Here is a 19,396-nt window from a genome sequence, read left to right as displayed (position 1 = left end):
TTACATGTCCTTTTCCATCTTTCCTCTGGCTTGTCATCAAGATGGTTCACTCTCTGAGATATTGGTCATTGCACCCGACATAACGTGCCCTGCTCTCACGGAGGGTCACTCAGAAGTTGATTGCTGATGGAGATGGTGTTTTCACCTGGCTCTGTAGACAGTAGGAACATGCACATGCCCAAGCCAGGGGGATGGGTTGTTAGTGGATGTAGTCGACGCTTGTAATGGCAAAGATCTTTCGGGGGCACGTTACTGCATTGTATCTGGCCTCTGGGGCACCGTGATTGCTTCCTGCCTTTGTGCTGCGGTGACGCTATGTTGCAACATCTGTGCTACCTCCTCTTGCGGTGTGGTTGTGCTGTATCTGTGATATTGCAATATATTTTTGGTGCTGCCCTTGTCCTGGAAAATGAGGACTGCAGTCACTTACAGGGTGGGCAGTAAACTGTTTTCGGAGCATCTTGGCAGTGTTTGGACATAAATGTGCAGCTGGTTTCCAAGCCTGGGAATAGGCTTTTGAGGCAAGGGAAGGGGTAGGGAAAGCACTTTGTTACGGGAGTGATTTTTGGTACCTGTGCATTTGGAAGCGGAAGCCATGCATCACTACAGCTAGCAGCCAGGTGTGGTCTAGTCCCAGGGTGTCAAACTCGCCTCGAGACCTAGGCTGGATCCACACCACGAGGCTCCTTGCGGGCCAGATCCAGCCTGAGGTATGCAGAGGCAGCTCCAGCCCTGACCCAGAGCACGTCACAGCAGCCCTGGTGCTGGGCACATAGCACGGCTCTGACTTCTGCCTCGTTGTTAGAGCTGGAGCCACTGCCCCATGCCCCACGGTGCCACAGCAGCCCCAGCTCCAGCACGGGCCAAGTGTCCAGCCATGTGTCCAGCACGGCCCCAGCTCCAGCATGGGCCAGGTGTCCAGCCACATGTCCAGCACGGGGCAAGTGTCTTCATCATGGCATGGCGGTGGGGCCGGCAGCCAAAGGGGTAGGGCAGTAGCAATGGGCACAGTGGCTGGAGGATGACTGACTGGGGCTGTATCAGCCCTCGCTTGATGCTATGTCCACCAGAGCCCAAAGGCCGCAGACTCTGTGGCAAGCCCCTTCTTCACCCAGCTACACACCCCAGTTTCTGGCAGCCCTTGATCTGCAAGGGAAATGTAATGCCTTAAATGTCGGCCGGCAAAGTAGCAAGTGCAAAGTTGTCTAACGACCAGGAAAAGGGTAAGAATCGCACCTTAAACTTCAGGGGCCAGCACCCTTTTCTCAGCTCCACCAACAGAAATCTGAAATGGTTTCACCGATTCGGCCCCCAGCTGGAGTTTTTCTCTCTGAATTTGCTGCAGGTAAAAGCAATTTCTCTGTGCCCCGGAAGGAGGGAGCTTTTGCTTTGCCGCCAGGGCAGTCCGTGGAGCAGATCTGTGTTTATGCTTTTGTATTCTTGTAATTGGATTGTTCTGAGATTAAAAGATCTGGCTTCACGAACGCTCACCACGGAGCAGGAGAACGTTCCTTACTCCGATCTTGCCAATCTCCGTGCTGCTAGTTCCCAGCTGATCGGCCCCAGCGGCCGGGTTTGGGTTGTTACGGACGCTGGAGGCTCAAGTCACAAGATGGCAAACCTGCTGTTAAAATATGCAGGCTCACAGATGGAGCCCGCATCTCGGAGGGGGTCTCGTGGATCGAGTGTTCGGTTGGGGCGGATGCCAGCAAGGGCAAAATAGCCTCTTTATCCACCAAAGTCGTCAGGTGATACACGCTTTGACCGTGCCTAGCAAATACCATGCTGCTCTCCTTCGGGCACCGGTTCAGCTTCCAGGACGGCCGGGCTGGTGGGGTGAGGTGCTCGCTGCGTGCATGCCTCTTGGCTTGCTTTCACTGCGTGGGGAAAAAGCTTGCAGGCTTCAGTTCAGATGTGCTGTTTCTTCTGAATGATGTCGTGTTTAACTCCTCCGTGTTTTTAACCAGCCAGGTTGGCTCCTGGGTTAAGTGGCAAAAGCCCGTATGCACAAGCTGGGAATAAAAAATAAAAATAAAAAATTGCCTGGATAGGAGGCTGCCAAAAAAAGACAAGGCACCAAGAAGTCCTTCTCTGTCACAAGCCCTAGGAGCTGAAAGCAGGCACTTCTAGCAGGTGATGTGTGTATTCAGTGCACCCACAGGATACCTTCCTCCTGTGCGGAGATCTTTGCTCAAAGTTTCTCCCTGCAGATCCCAGTGGCGCACACCTGCTTCCCTCACCCCCCATCCCGGATAAATGCTAGGTTCAGTAGTAGGGCAGTGAGCCTGACTCACACACCTGAAATAAAAATCCGCAATGGCTATATTGCAAAGTGATGGCGTACCTCAGTAGGGGAGAGAGGGGCAGGACTTTTGGGTCCGCTGGCTGACTCCGGCTGACTCCTCCAGACTGTATTGTGCCCCCCGTTTCTCCTTCTCCACCTCCCTGTTGCTTAATCTGGAGAAGAGCAAAGGTAAATATTCCCATCGCACGAGAGCACTGTGAGGTTTCATTAGGGTGTGTAAGGGCGATTAGTGGTGGTGCTGCTGCTTTAAACAGAAGAAATATGTTGGATGGTTTGGTCTAAATAAATTGCTTGAAATATTTCTTGCCTGCTTTATTGCTCTATGTAGCAAATGGGCATCTTATGGTTTGGAAATCAACCCCTGAAAACCATTTAAGATGGCAACAGTCCTCTCACTCCAGCCAAGGAAACTTAATTGGGTCTCTGCTACTAGCATGGCCTCAAGCGGTACTTCAGCACCCATGGGTCACTCTTGGGAGCCAAAGGAAGGGAAAAAAATGACGTCAAACATGGGTTCAGACATGACCTTGTATTGCAGCGATTACAGTCGGGTCTGAAGGACACATTCCAATATTTTAATCTTGTCCAAATTTCAGCTTTGAAAGGGCTTTGATGTTGCAATTATGACCCCAGGAGATCAAAAGGGAATCCACTATCTGGGCTCACAATCAGAACAGCCTGCGACTTCCCTTGTGTCCTGAGTAACTCCTGCCTGTCTGCTTTGCTGCCGGAGCCTGCGCAAAGGGATGCCAAGTAAGGAGGGACGGTCCTATGGAAAAGCAGGGTCGGTCTGCTCCGCAGCACATCCTTTTTTTCCCAGTTGTGCAATGATGAGCTAAGCAATGATATAACATGGTCATTCATAACGGTGCGGCTCTCATTGAGAGCATGGCAAGGTTGCCCTCCAAACACTTGGCTAGATAGCCTGTCCTGTCCTCGTGCAGAGGGGCTTGGCAAGAACCGTTTCTTCCCTTTTGCACCCTTCGTGCTGGGGCCAAGCACGACATCTGTGCTTGAACTCATTGCAGCGGTGGTGATTTGGCCAGCTCAAACAAAACGGGGAGAAAGAGAGTGGTATGCGGTGGGCTGTTATAGCCAGCAGGGTGCGCGGGACCACACACCGCATCGTCCTGAGCCGCGGCACAGCAGATACGCATCAGCTCCAGCAAGAGTCTGGAGTTAGTCCAGTCTTGCTCGAGCCACCCTCCCACAGGCATAGCCGTTTCCAGCTGGCCTCATTCTGCTCTTATCTTCCCCATTTGTCTCTGGTTTCCATAGCAGTGTTAGGGTGGACCTAGCTACACGCACCCCCCTCTTCCTGATGCTACTTTTTTTTTCTTTCTTTTATTAGAAGTAGCAGAAAAGGCCAGTCAAAAAATAAAAGTTGGGCTGTCACCGAATGCCACCTAAACATAGAGGACTGCGGATTTTAACTTTGGGGGGCACTGTTCTTTGTTGAAAAATGTTATCGGTGGAGCCCGTGCTGGCAGGTTTTCATCTGTGCTCTTGAACACGCTCATTGATTTTCCTGTTTTGTGTTGCTGCTGTTGTTCAAGGGGTTACCCAGGGCCAAGCCGAGCTTGAAAGCACTCCCCGTTGAAAGAGCGGCTTCTCTTTTTTTGGAGGCCTTACTCTTCATTGTTTTGAGTGATATTTATGAAAGTTTTCCAAAGGGCTTGGGGAGCGAGGGATGGGGGAGGAAAGAGAAACGCAGGTATCTGGGTAATGGAAACCGAGGGCAAAATGAGCCTAAGGACAGCAGAGGTAATGTACTGCTGTGAGTGCAGCGACTCTGAATATTTCATCTCTAACCAGCAGCGCATAATTCTCTCCCTGTATTACATACCCTTTAACAGAGCACCACGAACGTGCGCTGGCCTGGCTTCGCTCCGCTGCGATAATGGACTTATTTCAGTATCCGTGCGGTATTGTCTTGAATCCCATTATTCAGCTGAGGAACAAATCTGTTCCAGTGTATCGCTTTAACCTTTGATGTATGAGGGCTTCCTCTTCCCCCCTCCCCGCCGTCTCCCACATGCTTGCAATATTTATGACTTTTGATGTACTAGGACACCCTAGCAGCCGCCTGTGGTACAGTTGCAGCTCGAAATGCATCTTTTTATTGCGTTTTGTAGCAATGGCTTCACATGGGTCTCTCTAAAGATGCACATGTTATAAGTGAGCCACTGAGAGCACTTGGTCTTCGTTGCTTTGACTTTTAGAGGCTTTTGACTAACATTAAGTTGGGTTTTAGTCGGCTACCAAATGGCTCTTAGTGCAAGCCGTTGTTCTTTCTCGTGTCAATCCTTTCCTCTGGGTTGTGACTACACGTGTCATTTTTTGGCAGATCTGGGATTTCAAGGATTATTTCTGGATTGGCTCTGTGGCCATTTCTTGGCCAGACATCGTGCTCTGTTTCCATACTCCGAGGGGTTTTGTTTCAAAGGGTTAGTCATGGTCAGTAATAAACTTCAAAGTATTAGATACAGATGTGCAGGATAAGAGTTCAGCCTGACAAATTTATTTCTACCCAATAGGGAAAGTTTGTCTTTTTTCTACCCCCACCAAGGTCTCCGAATAGGGCTGGAAGGGACCTCTCAAGATCGTCGGGTCCAGCCTCCCTGTGCTTGGGCAGGAAAGACCGCTAGGGTCACCCAAAACCAGCAGTCCCTTGAAAAACTTAAGCACTGCTGCTCCAAAGACAAATTTTCTCTCCCTGATCATGGTTTATAGGGTCTTCAAGCTCAAAGGAGAGAGAGATGCTTCTGGAGGAGAACTCTGCGCTCCTTTGTAAGCATCCCCCTGACACGCACGCCCAAAACCACGTCCACACCCACGCAACCCAGTCTCGGTTACAGTGAGATTCATAGTAAGTTGGTGCTTTGGGGGGTGGGGAGGGATCAACATGACTTCCTGGCTAAGGGGGTTCCTCTCTGCTTTGCCGGACACTAAATAGCATGTGTGCGAACCAGCAAAAGCGGTCTCGCCGCGAGGTATGTGGTTGCAGTCCGGGCACAGGGGTTTGATGGTTGCACGGGCAGATCCGACGCGACGATGCCTGTTACCAAATGTGAATCTGCTGTCTGCCTGCTGGAGTGACTGAAAACTTGCCAGCGCCGAAGAGAGCAGGCAGTCACTTCCTCGCATTGTGTTCTCTCTTCCTCCAGTGCTGTTACGAGAAGAAGTGTCCCAGCTTCAAGAGGAGGTTCACCTGCTCCGCCAAATGAAGGAAATGCTGACAAAAGACCTGGAGGAGACGCATGGCAGCAAGTCGACGGAGGTGCTCTCTGCCACCGAGCTCAAGGTCCAGCTGGCACAGAAGGAGCAAGAGCTAGCGCGAGCCAAAGAAGCCCTGCAGGGTAAGAGCGAAACCCTCCCTCTGTTTCTGTACCCGGGTCTCTCCGTGTCCTGCTTGCTGTGGGTGGCTCTCTCGCATGTCTTTGCTGCCTGCTCTTTTCCTTCCCCTCTTTCTGCCTCGTCGTCCTCTTCTCTTTCTCTGCCTCCTCCTCCGCTCTCGTCCTCTCTCTTTCCCCGCCTGCTAGAACATCCTGAGGTTCGTCCCAAGATGTTAGCTAACGAGGAAGGAGAAACTGCACCTTTCCTTCTCACGGCAGGGTTTACAGTCACTCTGGAGCCTCCTGCTTTTATCCAAGGGGAGTTGGAAGAAGCCGAGCTGCTTCTGAAGAGCCTTTTACACTGAGCTGATGGGGAGGTTGTTTGCAAGGAGCCAGCTCAAACGATTTGGCTCTGAGCAAGAGCCTGTGTCTTCTCTCTAATGTAATCCCAGTGGCTGAATTCCCTGTCATCAAGGGCATATTCATGTAGCTTTCTGAAGGGTGTTTTCACTGGACTGGGTACTATTTTCACTTAGCACCCTCTTTTGAAGGGTGTTTTCCACTGGACTGGGCACTATCCCAGTGTTGTCCATCTGTGTATGAAGCCTTCTGAACCCATTTGCTCCTGTCTGACATTAGACAGGGCGTGTAAAGGTGAACATCACTCATGGCAAGGCATTGGCACGTAAGTGTTTGATTTAGGCTTGCCTGGATCCCAAGGTTTGCTTTTTCTTTGGATGTAATCAAACTGTTCCTCTTCCTCGTTTCCTAATTGGCCCTGCCCGAGAGGTTTGCTTCGCTCTCCTTTGGAAATGGAAAGCAGCGTGCACGTGTGTAAGGAGGGTGACCCCTCCTAGCACAATGACCGACTGGCTGCGGGTCCTTCCCTCCAGCAGGACAAAGCCATGCTTTTCACCACTATAGGTGTCATTTAAAAAAAAGACAGATGTCTGTCGTTATTATTGCACTCTGCATCAGTTATAAGAGACAATTTGCCACCAGTGCCAGGACTACCAGGAGTGGCCAGAACCGGCCTGTATGTGGATACGATCCAGGGCATTATGTCGTGTTTCTCATGCTCTCTGTTTGTAGGGTTGCTATTAGCTCCTGTATGAACTCGTGCAAGATAGTAAGCAGATTGTGTACCTCTTCCCAACTGAAGAAAGTTGGTGGGGTGCGAGGAGGTGCAGGCTCAACGCTTTTCACGAGCGTGGCAGCCTGCTTGTACTGACGCTGCCTTTATTCATCTCCTGCTTGCGTGCACGGCTGTTGTGAGCGCGAGTGAGATAGGGGCAGCCGCTCCCAATGAAAACACAAATGAAATACCGCTCCTGCCCAGCCCATGGGGGAGCTCCAGCTGAGTCCTCTCCTGCTGCTTCCCTGTTTTTCTGGGCCAGCTCAAAAACCTACAACCCTAGGCGCTGCATTTGGCGGTACAGTCTCTTGAGCTTCACTAAACGTGGTGCTCTTTTATTTCTGAGCCAGCACAGCTTGCAATCAGCAGCGGCACCAGCTTATTTATATATTTTTCTATAAATTTTGGTCTCTGGCAAATTGATCCTCTCACGCGTAGGGAAGTAAATACTAGATTCTGGAATTCCCGTTTAAAAAAAAATCAGTCTCCTGACCAGGAAAGATGGTTGGCAGAAACATCCGAGCTTGTAGGGTTTGTAGAGCGTGGGCAGCTGCATGCCTGCAGTGGATTTGCTGCATAGTAATGCTGCTTCATCAGTAAAGTGTTGAACCGATTTTAAGGGCTGTAAGGTCAAATGATGCATCGAGAGAAAGATCCAAAAAAAAAAGGGGGGGGGGGGATGGTGGGAAGCCCATGGAGACCCAAGTATAGTAAATATAAGGCAATCCAGTCACTGAAGCAGTTGGGCAATGAGGACAGGCCAGTCTCTTGAAAAAGCGTTTGGACCGAAGAGATGGGAGGGATCAAGCCAGGCAAGACCTAAGAGCCCATCATGCTGGCAATGGGAAACGTATGAAAGAGAGATGAGGAGAGACCTCGAATTGTGTGAGCTTCCTAGGACCTCTGGGAGAGCCACCCAACGTGCATCATTCTGCTGGATTGCTCAAGGTCCTGGGAGCTCTGTTGCTTGATGTTTAAAAGGCATTCGTGCATGTCAAAAAAGGCATCAGATGAGTGTTGGCCTTGCTGGCCTGGTCTGAGCCGCAGCAGCGCTCTCTGGCTTTTGAGATGCTTTACGGCGTGAGAAATAGCTCAGGAAAAATCCAGGTTGTTCCCATTACCTGAAGCTGGGGCTGGAAAAGCATTCCCCAGGCAGACCACATTGAGCTTAATGAGGTGAGTGAATGAAAAGGACAAAGAAGCTGAAGAGCGGGGATTAAAAACTCCGAGGCAGCTATGTCACCACGGGGATTTCAGGGGGGCGATTGCTTAGCAGCTGTTCTGCATCGCAGCAGGGGCAGCGCGGGACCTCTCTTCGAATGCCGGAGGTGCCGAGAGGGAAGTGGCATAGAGCCGAACGATATTGCGGAAGGTACGCTAAGATGACGGTGCTTTCCAACAGGCGACAAAGTTGAGGGACTAAATTGCAGGCAGGTGTAGGCTTAATGGAACCTGCACAAAGGAATTTATGGGCCTGTAATATGAAAAAGCAGCAGTATGTGTCTTTTTTTTTAAGCATTTAAATAAAAAAAAGATCAAGCAGCAGCTGTCGCATGCCACCTGCTCGCTGTGCCGCCTGAGGCCTTGTAGGATAAGAGCAGTGGAAAATGTGCACCCTGGGTGGAAGAATCCTCAGCTTTCAAACTAAAAAAGATGTCCCAACAATGTCTAACAAAGCACCGTTACTTTCCCCTCCTACAGTTTTGTCTCACCTAGCGTCTTTAGCCCAGGAATCTCACTTGCCACAAGCATTAAGGCTCACAACAACCTTCAGGAGGTTGGGCAAGGATTATTGTTTCCCTTAAGGGGGGAAAACTTCAGGCACAGGAAGGTGGCGGCTTCTCCAAGGTCCCTCTGAATCGGATCCTAGCAGAATTCCCCACCGTTGGCTCCCAGCCCCGGGCTCCTGCCTGTAGGCAACGCTCCCAAGAGAGCAGGGGCTTCATTACACTCCAAGTTAAACTGAGCAGAGTACTGGTGATTTTCCAAACTGGAAAATCTAGATCCTGCCACCAGATCTGCTTGGGGCCTTGCAAGAGTCTGCCCGTGTGCATCTGATTCCAGAATCCGGCAGGGATCAAATCTTGAGATCTGGAGTTTGCAGACATTTATCTTCACTGCAGTATTTACAGAGTTCTCCTGTAGCCTGGGTTCTGAACCTGAGGAGCGTGTTAAAGTATATCAGGAATTTGGGGATGATTTTTTTTCCCCTCTAGAAAATACCTTCTTCTTCTTCATTTTTTTTTTTTTTAAACTGAATTTTTTTGTGGGAAAGATTGTTTCGACAGAGCATGCATCAGGAAAGTTTCTGGGCTGGATAGAGAGAGGCTAATTCTGTAGCCCGGGTTGGCATGGAGTTATCAGCTACCTGTTCTGCTCAGTTTGGAGCAGGGATTGAATATGGGCATCCTACATCCGCAGCCTGTGCCATGAGCCCATATGGGGTGTAATATCAGTTTCTCTCACTGGAGCTGTTCCACTTTGTAGAAACATTCATTGGACCGGAGAGAGCTCGACTGATTGACTCCCCAGCCTGGTAGTTGGTCAGGGATGTGGGAGTGGTCATGATGGAGGACAGACCAGTCTCTTGAAATAGCATTTGGACCGAAGAGATGGGAGGGATCAAGCCAGGCAAGACCTAAGAGCTCATCGTGTTGGCAATGGGAAACGTATGAAAGAGAGATGAGGAGAGACCTCGAATTGTGTGAGCTTCCTAGGACCTGGGAAGTGGTCTGGGATGTGGAAGACCTGGGGCCTTGAACCCAGGCTTCCCACATCACAGCTGTGCTGCCCTGTGGGTAAGGTGGGGAGGGTATCTCATGTCTGTGGGTGGCTTTCCATCCCAAAGCAAAAAAACCCACAAGCTTAGGAAGATCTCCATTTCATCCCAGTGCAGAACAAAAACCAATCTGAAACCTCTCAGTGATTGCAGGAAGAGACATTGTGTTCTTTGGCAAGCCGGAGTCAGGTTCCAGATGGTCATTATACCCCTTTTCTCTTTCTTTCTTTCTTTTACCCGCCTTAATCACTACATGGGAGGGAGAGTCCTATATTTCTTTGTCGCTATAACATGGGGTCAGGGCATGGAAGAAGCTGAGAACCGCTGTCCTTTTAACATAGCGTGGTAACAATTACTTGCATGTGGTCGAAGTCAGCATGTCAGTAGTAACCACTGTACCCACCATTCATTTTGCCTGGAACTCGAAACCCACAGAAAACGATGATTCACATAAAAGCTAGTCACCAGATCAGGCGTTTGCTCTGCCTCCAGATACCAGGGCTGAGCCTTGAAGCCGTGACACAAGCTACAGTTCATAGTCTTACAGGCTCTTGAAAGCATCACCGTGAGCTGGAAACTGGTGCTCCTGGCTCGAGCATCCCCGGGATGGAATAACTTATATGTCCCAACTGACAGGTGCCCGAGAAGGCAGCACGGTGCCAAGAACAGGAAACTACCTACACCCTGCAATAGCTCCTCAGCAGTCGCTGCCTGCCCGCAGACCAGCTCTGTCTGAACAGATGGAGTCAGTCCCTTGCATCGACAGCACATCCTGATCCTTGTTAGCACATGATGCCAAACAAATGCAGCAAGACGGGAAAAGAAACACGAAGCCAAAACTCCTAGTGCATGCTCATTGGTGCGGTATCGTGATGTGGTGGGTGGGTAGTCACAGCACAAGAAAATGCTGCAGATATGCAAAGAGATGTCAGCTATTAATAAACAGGAAAATAAATCAGGAAGTGCCATGTCTTATCCACAACCGGCATACAATCCTTGTTGCTCCAATCCACCCAAATTAGCAGGGAGGGAAGAAAGAAACCCTTTCCCCCGCTCCACAGATGCCGGCAAAGCAGCAGATCTAAATATAATCTCCAATCCCCGGTGCACCGCATCCAGCTTTCACTCATCAGTTTTAATTTAAACATTCGAAAGAGACATTGTCAAAATTTCTTAGGCTCAGAAGTTGAGCAGCCTTAAATTTATTATGAGTTTGTGAGCAGACTGGACCCAGAGCTCAAACAATACACATCTGAGATCCATCCCGTGTTGGCCACTCAAGCAGTTTGCTAAGCGGGCCTTGTTCAGCTCCTGATTTTGACAGTGAGGGAATAGCCCGGATTCCAGGAGAAATGGCCACTGAATTTGGATGAGATCAATTTGGGAAGTTCAGATTGTAGGATGGTATTTTCCCACATGTTTTCTATCTGCTATTCTACTTGAGGGTATTGGAAGTGGTGAGCACTTCTGAAAAGCAGGTGCAAAGCACCACATCCTGTTCTAAGTGGTACTTATGTGTAGGGACCGACTTAAATTGCGCTGAGACCAAACCATTTTTGTGGGTTGGTCGCAGCACAGAAAGCAAATTCTTCAGTATTTCCCAGCCCCGTGCTTCAGCACTGGTCAGCAGAGATGCCCCTGCGGGGTGAGGTGGTGGCCACTGTTTTGCCTGTTGCCCTTCATGCTGCCCTGCCAGCCAGCGCCTTCCCCTTCCTGGGGAGGATGCCAGGCCGGGCTGCAGTGCAGCAAGGACCGTTGACTCCCACTGGGAAGCCAGCATTTTATTTTTATTAATTTCTTTAAAGTGGATCCTATGCAATCCGCAAAATTGCGAATTTAAGTAGACCCCCCCACTTCTGTGTCTCAGCACTCAAGCACTTGACCAAACATTCATGCAAAACATGGACGAGTCCTTCTCCTCCTCCTTACTGCCTGTTGCGCCTTCGTCTTTAGGCAGAAATGAAGGTGCATTACCAAAGCAGACACGCTTAACAATTTTTCAGGGACCCAAGCAGGGTAGAATAAGATTGCACTTAGAAGTCTAATAGGTGGAATAGGATCTAACCCAAAGCGTCTTGAGTCGACTCACCCAAAAATGGAGGCTCCAAAAATCCATGGCAGCTTCTGGGAAAAAAACCAAGGTCTAAATATTGTTGTTTTACTCCACTGCTTTGTTGCTACTGATAAATTACAAACAGTGGCAATAATGCAGATGCTTAATCATTCAAAAATCCCGACCAAGCGCCTCCGCATTCAGGAACTGGCTTTAAAATGAGAATTTGGGGGTCTTGTACTTGGTCTTTGGTTTACAGTGCAGTAGCGTTCCCATTCAAGCCGTCTCTACAGCCACAAGGGGCAAAATCCTCCTTTCTTTTAATCGGATGCTTGCAAGAACTTCTGCCATAACACAACAACAGCAGCCCACCACATACTAAGAGATTTGCGATGGTAGGGAACGGATACTTTGCAAGAACCACAGGTTTTGGAAGACCTGTAAAGCCACTTTGCAGTTGCTGGTTAACAGGATATGACCATGTTTCCTCATCGGTGCACCTCTGTTTTCCATCCTGTTACATTTGCTTTGAACTCCAGTGTGATTTTTCTAGTGCTGCATTGATGAGGTGGTGCCGCGAGCTGCCTGGGCTAGAGAAAATGCGATGCAAATTGCAGCTGTTTGTTTTAAAGCCACATTAACGAGTATCAGCTCCATGGTGGCAATAATGGCTTGGAAATCATTGCCTGTCAAATGAGAGAGAGAAATGTCAAAACAGGGAAGAGAAATCAGGACGGATCCTCAGCTGTTGTACATAAACAGAGTCCTAGCAACTTCGGTGAAGCTTAGGAGGATATGGTCTGTAGTTCTGCTGCAGTTAAGATCATTATAAAGAGTAAAATTAAATATTTTATAGTCTATTTCTGATCATTAGAGAGAGGGAGAGATTGCTATCTTCAGCATTGCTCCTTTTAATCAATGGGAGTTGGGGCAGGCTTTGAATAAGACACTAGACTGGGAAACCAGCTCCTCCGGGGAGTGGGGTTTCAAGACCATCGAGGCTTGAAGGAGTGGGGCTGGAAAGTATTTCATGTAGGGAGACGGGAGAGGAGGATCCAGGGAATAAGATGAAGATGCGCCAGCGTGGAAAGAGGAGACGAGGGCAGTTGTGTTTCCGCAGTCAGTGGATGAAGATGGAAGGTTTTGGGCGATCTAATCTCTGTTTAGCCTTGATCCGCCTTTGTCTTCATCCTGCTGCAAAGACCAGATCAAAAGTCCTCTCCTGTACAGCTCGTGGATGCCAGACCCCCGGGACGTATGTGGTGATACGGATTTGATGGCAATCGCTTGTTCCATCCCAGTGCAGCTGAGAGAGCGCTCATCTAGCCAGAAAAAAAGGCTAAACTTGGAGGAGCGAGAGCAGCTCATCTGTGAAAGGTCCTTGTAGTGCTGCACATCTGTGCTGGAAACCAGAACCGGCGCGCAACGCCGAGCCCGGCCTGGAAACATGCTTCACGGCAGGCCTATTCGCCTGCAGGTTCAGGGTTCGTCTAAATGCCACGTGAACTTTATTTTGGCTCCACTCGCTAACCTTCCCCTCCCTGTCCTTGCTCTGATCTGCCCCGAGAGCAGCTCTGAGGAATGCACCATCCTCTCTCTCCTGCTGCTTCCCCGGGTTACATTGCGCTTCCAGGAATTCCTCGCCGTTTGTGCTCGGTGTTTGGCTTGGGAAGACAGCAGCTCTGACGGGGAGATTATGCTGTTTGCTTTGTTGTATTATGCATTTTGCTGGCTTCTATCTGTACGTGCATGTGTAATTGTTTGTCACCCAGTGCGCGTACGTAGACATCTCTATAAAGCATGTGCACATCTGTATATATGCATAAATATGTGCCTAAAGTACATGGTGGGGTGGAGCGAAATAACCGTTTTTATCAGCAGGAGTTTAGGAATGGCATATTTTTCAGATGAGGGAGGTATGCAGATCATCAAGATAAGCGCCAGTGATACGTGTATGTGTTGCTATTATACGTTTGGCAAATGCCGAGTAGGTAGAAGAAGAGTCTTTTTGGAATTGTTTTTAACAGTTAAGGCCGTGAGCCTTCAGCGAGCTCCCGCACGCTTGAATGGACTAACTGCAGAGGTGCAGGGCTCCAGGAAAACACTGCCAGACCAACTTAAAAGCCATGAGATCTTAATAAACGTGGGATCTTATCGTCTCCCTTTCTAGCATTCGAATCATTGGGGATCGTGTTGTCCAGTTCTCTTCTGCAGTTGTGATGGCTAGAAACTTTTTTTTTTTTTTACAGATGAAAGCTGAGACTCTCACATAACCACTAGGAGCTGGGGCTTAATAAATAGATCAATAAAGGGAGGGCTCATAGGGAAATTATGAGTTTGTTGCACTGGATCTGCTCACCCAGACGAGACTGCAGGACCTGGGCCTTGGTTTTAGCACGGAAGAAAAAAGACCACATGACAGCAAGTCACCAACATGATGGTGCACAACAGTAATAAATGACTAATGACGGCGGGGAAATGAAAGAGTCTCTGACACTGAGAGGTCTCTAAAGTTTTCCACTGAAAAAGCTTCGCATGTGAAAAAAGTAGCAAATATAAACGAATATGTTGTAGAAAAAAGTTCAGATCAAATGCAGGCAAAATTTTCCTGGTAAAACTCTTCATTAGAAATAGATTGTCCAGCTGAGTTCATTTGTTCATGCTTTTTTTTTCTTAAGCACTGGAATTTTATCAATGTTTAAATCTTTGCGTGGCGGGGTGTGTGTGTGTGTGTGTGTGTGTGTGTGTGTCTAAATATTTTCATAGATTTCATAGACATTCGGGCTGGAAGGGACCCTGGAGGATCATCAAGTCCAGCCTCCCGCCCCAGGGGCAGGAAGTCAACTGGGGTCATAGGATCCCAGCAAGAAAAACATCCAGATGTCTTTTGAAGGCATTCAGAGTAGGTGCTTGATGTTTGGAGAGATGCACTCTGTTTATGGCACCTGTCTGTCCTTGCAGCGCTTCACCTCCTTGCTTACCTAGGAAGACCTCTCTCAGCACGGTTGCAGTGCAGGCTGCCCCACCAAAGGGGTGTATGGGAGGTGGGAGAGGTGCATGCTGCTACAGCTGCTCCGGGTGACTGCAGACAGCAATCCTCCTCTGAAGCCCCCCTGGTTTTTAGTTATTTTATGGTCTGTTTTTAAAATTCAATTAGAGTCAGGGATTCTGCAGCAACCAAGGAAGTCTGCCCCAAGGAGACATGTTAAAGTCATAATCCACTGGAACCCAAGTCATGGTGACTTGAAAAGATGCTTTGGAGGTAATTCGATATTTTAGAAAGTAGTCGTTGTATATTGGAAGTTTGCAGATACAAAAGGGCTGGGATTAAGTTACAAATAATCAAGTTCCTGTATTACCACTAGTTAGAAAAATGATGTCAAGAGGTAATCAGTCTTATGCTTGGTATAAGAAACTAGACAGCCATGAGAGAATTATCTCCCAGAACATGATTTACTGCATTGTACAGCTGTAACACACTGGCCAAGTTGATTTGACAGATGGCAGGGTAAATGTGCCCCTTACAGACCAGGGGTCGACCCCCTGCAGCCCGTGGCCCAGCTCCGGCCCACGGAGCCATCTGACCCGGCCTGCAGACCTGGCGCTTATGTTCCTTTCCCCTGTTTTCGGCCAACAGTATCGACTAAATTCCATCTGAATTCACAAATAATTTATGGTCCTTCCTGAAACTGATTGTTGCTGTAAACTGATTGTTCATCAAAAACCTTTCTGTCTGTAGTGATAACAGAGTATCGTTTGCCAGTGGGCAGTGGAAGGCAAGTTCAAGATTGATGATCGTGGTAATAACCTGTGGTACGGTAACATCGGATCAGGAGCCTGTTGTGCTGGGTCCCGTACAGACATAGAACAAAAAAAAAGTTTGTTGCAAATGCTAACGTTACATCTGATGATGCACACACCGATCTTAAGTAGTCCGTGATGAATGCTGCACAAATACTCCAGGCATGCAGCAGCAGGGGGCTGTGGCAGCAGTCGCTTTCCCACGCCGATGCTAGGAAAAGTGATGGTGGCAGCCGAGTCCTAGTGCTTTTCCATCCTCTGACTTGAACTGGGTCGGTCTGGCCTGCACATGCATAGCTTAAGCTTTCATAAGCTGCAGCTTACTTCATCAGATGCTGCCTGAAACAGTATCTGAAGCATTCCCCTTTGCTGGTACGGTCCTGGGCCTGCCGCAGGAGGGGTAGATGGGTTATATGGGCTCAGGCAAGTAATGCACTTGTCCACTCCAGTGCAAAGGAAGACGGTGGTTTGGCTGTATGGAAAAGAGGACTTAATTTGTGGGTTGAGCAGTTCTAGAGGAGGAACCTAAAAAACTAGAAGGAAGGTTTGCCTAGAATTTTATCTCCTTGGTATTTCTTGTTAAAAAAGCTAGACTTGGGGAAGCAGGTGACTTTGCATTTTGCTTGCTTGTTAGACTGAGTTTGTAGAGCAGGCTGAGAGACATCCCCTCTCACAGGTGTTGTCTTCTGACCTTCCAGTTGGGGTGAAAGACTGAATACCAGGCTGACTGGATCATTAGAAACTGCCACGAATGGATGAGACCTAATTTTAAAAATTCACAAAAAGTTGGCGCACCATGCTGAAAAGCAATGTGAGATCTCCCCCCACCCCGGCAAATGTTGCATTAAGAGACACTTCATCAGCCGTATGGGACACCCTTCCTGGACAGTGAAGTAAACAGAGGAGTCCAGGTTATATTTTTTTAACCAAAAAATCCTAAATTGTGTGCTGGCCTTTGCTGAAGGGTGTTAGCAGGGAACCCCCTGTTACTGCCCAGCTTCTAAAAGATGGTTACAAGTATTTATGAATCTAAAAATTAAATCTCTGTGGTCTTAGTGCTATTGAAACTTTGCAGGACTCCTTTAACTGCTGCAGTTCGATGTATAACAATAACATCTAGAGACCCCCTTCAAGAACTAGGCCTTTTTTATGTTTAATTATGTATATAAGCTGGGCTCTCAAGAGCCTACAGTCTAATCAGCAAAGAATGGAAGTGGTGGGGGGGAGGGAATAGAAATGTGCAGAGGAAAAGTGACTTGCTTAAGGTTGCAAAGAATGGTCAGTGGCAGAGCCAGGAGTCAAGCTTACAGATCCTGACTGCCAGCCAAGCGCCTTATTCACCTGGCCACTCTTGTCTAGGAGATGTCAGTGCCAGAGCAAAATAAGTCACCTGTATCCCCATAGCTGCTGTACCCATTTAATGCCAAGAGGCATTTGTAGTACCCGGAGAGATGCAGCTTCCAGTAATTAGTAGGGAAACTGTACAGCAGCCTTTCTGAATCAGAAGGTGCAGCAAAGCAGGGCAGGATAGATATTGGATAGCTGGGGCTTAAAGCCGAGAGAAGCTTTCAGAGCTGGAAGAGCTCGCCGGGAATGTTTGTTTTACTAGGCTCCAGTAATTTTAACAGCCTTGCTTTTGCATAACATTGCCTCACTGATACAGGCTTGATGCCGGCCAAGTGGTTAGTGACAGATGTTAACTCTCATTTGGAGATAGAAAAATCATGTACAGCAATCCGACTTCTCCTGATGAATATTTTAATATTAAAACTGCAAAGGCCCCAAAATGCTGAGGCAGCTTCCTCTCAGTTCCTTAACACCCCCCACCTCCCCCCAAATCTCTTGTAGAGGGTTGTTTGGTAATAGTTCGAACACAAAATACAGATTAACCGTTCCTGTTTGTGTCCTCGCAATATGCTTTGGCCCTTTTTGACAGTGTTTGCTGAAAGGTAAAGCAGGTGAGGAGCTGCCCCCAGCACCTTTCCCTCCCTAACCAGCTCCTCCTGGAGGGGAAGGGAGCAGAAATCACCTTTCTTTTGTTTTTACGTTAATGAGCGGGACGTACGCTCCGCTTAGCAGAAAATAGGTGGATACAAACAGCATTGCGTGTTTGCATAAGGCACCTCGGGAGTCTCCTTGAATCTCTAGGAAGCGTTGAACATAAACCAGTGTTTTGTTTGTCTTTCCTCCATGCCTCCTCCTCCGGTGCTAATTCCACTGCCAAATCCCTCTGCTCTTGATCCTTTGCTGCCCAAATAGCACTGAGCGGCCACCTGCTCCTCCTCCCATCTGCATCCGCACCGGGATTTTGTGACCCGGCCTTCTTCCCTGAAGTGCACGCTCCAGATGATCATTTTGGGACCCAAGTTCTGGGGAAAACCTTTTTGCAAGTCCAGTTGTTCGCCTGATGATTAGACATCTAGCAAGAGGAGATGCAGACAGTTTGGTTATTGATAGATTCTATTATGGGAATTTGCTGGAGCCAGGTGTTTCGCCAAACTGTAGGAGCTGGAGATATGGAGTAGGCTTGCAAGATGGATGAGCTCTGTTAGAGTAGAGAACATTTTTCCTAGAGAAATGAAGCTCGGTTTCCTGCAAGGTTTAGAAACTACTAGCAGGCCAGGTTCATTGCTCGGGGGGGAGAATGAAAGAGGGAATAAAAAAGAAATGAAATAAAGCCCCACTTCAGCAGAGCAGTCGAGCACGTTTCAGTCCGTCCTTGTTCAGCAAAGCACTCGCGTCAGCAGGACAGAACGTGCTATTTTTTGTGGATCTCTCTTATTTTGCATTTAGCTTGGGCTCTTACGATTTGATTATCCTTCCTTCCGTCTCGTGTGCGGATGGATGCTCAGTGCCGTTGAAGTACCAGGTTAGCTGCATTAACATGCATTTAACTGGGGAAATGCGTACGCAGGCTGCTTACCCCGCTGGGTAGAAAGGAAGATGCCTAGAGAACCTGGCTTTCTTACCTCTCTGTCAGATGCACCAGGTTCTCTGTACAAAAATCCAATCAATTTTTCAAAGACCTACCTTATTGATCCAGGCAACAAAAAGCTGACTTCCTTATGCAAGCACTGACCCTGTTTTTCATGGAGCACAAATTCTGTGCAAATCATACCTTAGTATTTTCAACCAAAGCTGACTTCAATTTGATTTTTGGTCCCCGAGACTCTTGTTTTGTGGTAAAGGCACCTGTTAGTGAGTGAATTGTTACCTGCCAGCATTCGCACTGAAGATCTTTTTAAAGGGAGTTGTAATTAAATGTATGGCCACTGCAAACTTGGGATAACGATGCAGTGTTTTTGGAGCTGCATCCCTGCGATCTCGATGACCCCATGTTAGAAGTGTCACTGAATCGAGCTGGTGTTTATTACAATGATGAAGTCTACTACCTGTTGGGTTGGATTTTGCAATGGGCACTCAGTGGCATGACACACTCGTCAGGACTTCAGCTAGTCTGCCTCTGGCAGGCAGCTCAGCTCTGCAGCTGTACCTTTTGGCATGGTCAATCCATGGCAGAGGTGTGGGGGGGAAGAGAAAAAGTCATCTTCCTGGAAAGGTTACCAGGTGCGCTCGCTGCTTGATTACAACAGCTGAACACTAACCTTGCCAAACACCCTGTCCTGGGGTGATACATTGCCTCGTGGGAGTCATGGTTTGGAGGGAGACTGCTTCGTTCTTCTGTATTAACCAACCTTCCTATCAAAACTGCAACCCCCAGGATCCAGCGCAGTCTTGCAGAGCAGAGGAGGGCAGAATGAATCTGATTTTCTTCAGATGCAATTTTTCATGACCCCAGCAATGTCCGTGACAGAGTGGTAGCCATACTTATTAGCGCGCCAAGCAATACAGCCTAGCCCATTGACATTGGAGGGACATCCAAAGATAGCATTGAGGTGCTACAGATTGCAATTCTCCCCCTATTTATCTGCGTGGGGAAATGCCATGATACAAAATGTGTTAGTACTCAGGTTAGTTGAGGTTTGGC

General features: G+C 48.4%; 1 protein-coding gene across 5 annotated transcripts in view; it reads left to right on the top strand.

Annotated features, from left to right (window-relative positions):
• Window positions 1–19,396, top strand: part of KAZN (kazrin, periplakin interacting protein) — a 636,407-nt gene that overhangs the window by 522,251 nt on the left and 94,760 nt on the right. For 4 of the 5 annotated variants that reach the window (XM_059716417.1, XM_059716418.1, XM_059716420.1 and 1 more), the window contains one exon: window positions 5,473–5,664. In XM_059716417.1, the coding sequence (XP_059572400.1) occupies window positions 5,473–5,664 (192 nt within the window). Of the gene's footprint in view, window positions 1–4,909; window positions 5,175–5,472; window positions 5,665–19,396 lie in introns of those variants that run through there. The other variant, XM_059716421.1, reaches the window with a different exon arrangement.

This window comes from Alligator mississippiensis, chromosome 13 (assembly GCF_030867095.1).
Source record: "Alligator mississippiensis isolate rAllMis1 chromosome 13, rAllMis1, whole genome shotgun sequence".
NCBI lineage: Eukaryota > Metazoa > Chordata > Crocodylia > Alligatoridae > Alligator > Alligator mississippiensis.
This window is presented reverse-complemented; position numbering and strand designations above follow the sequence as displayed.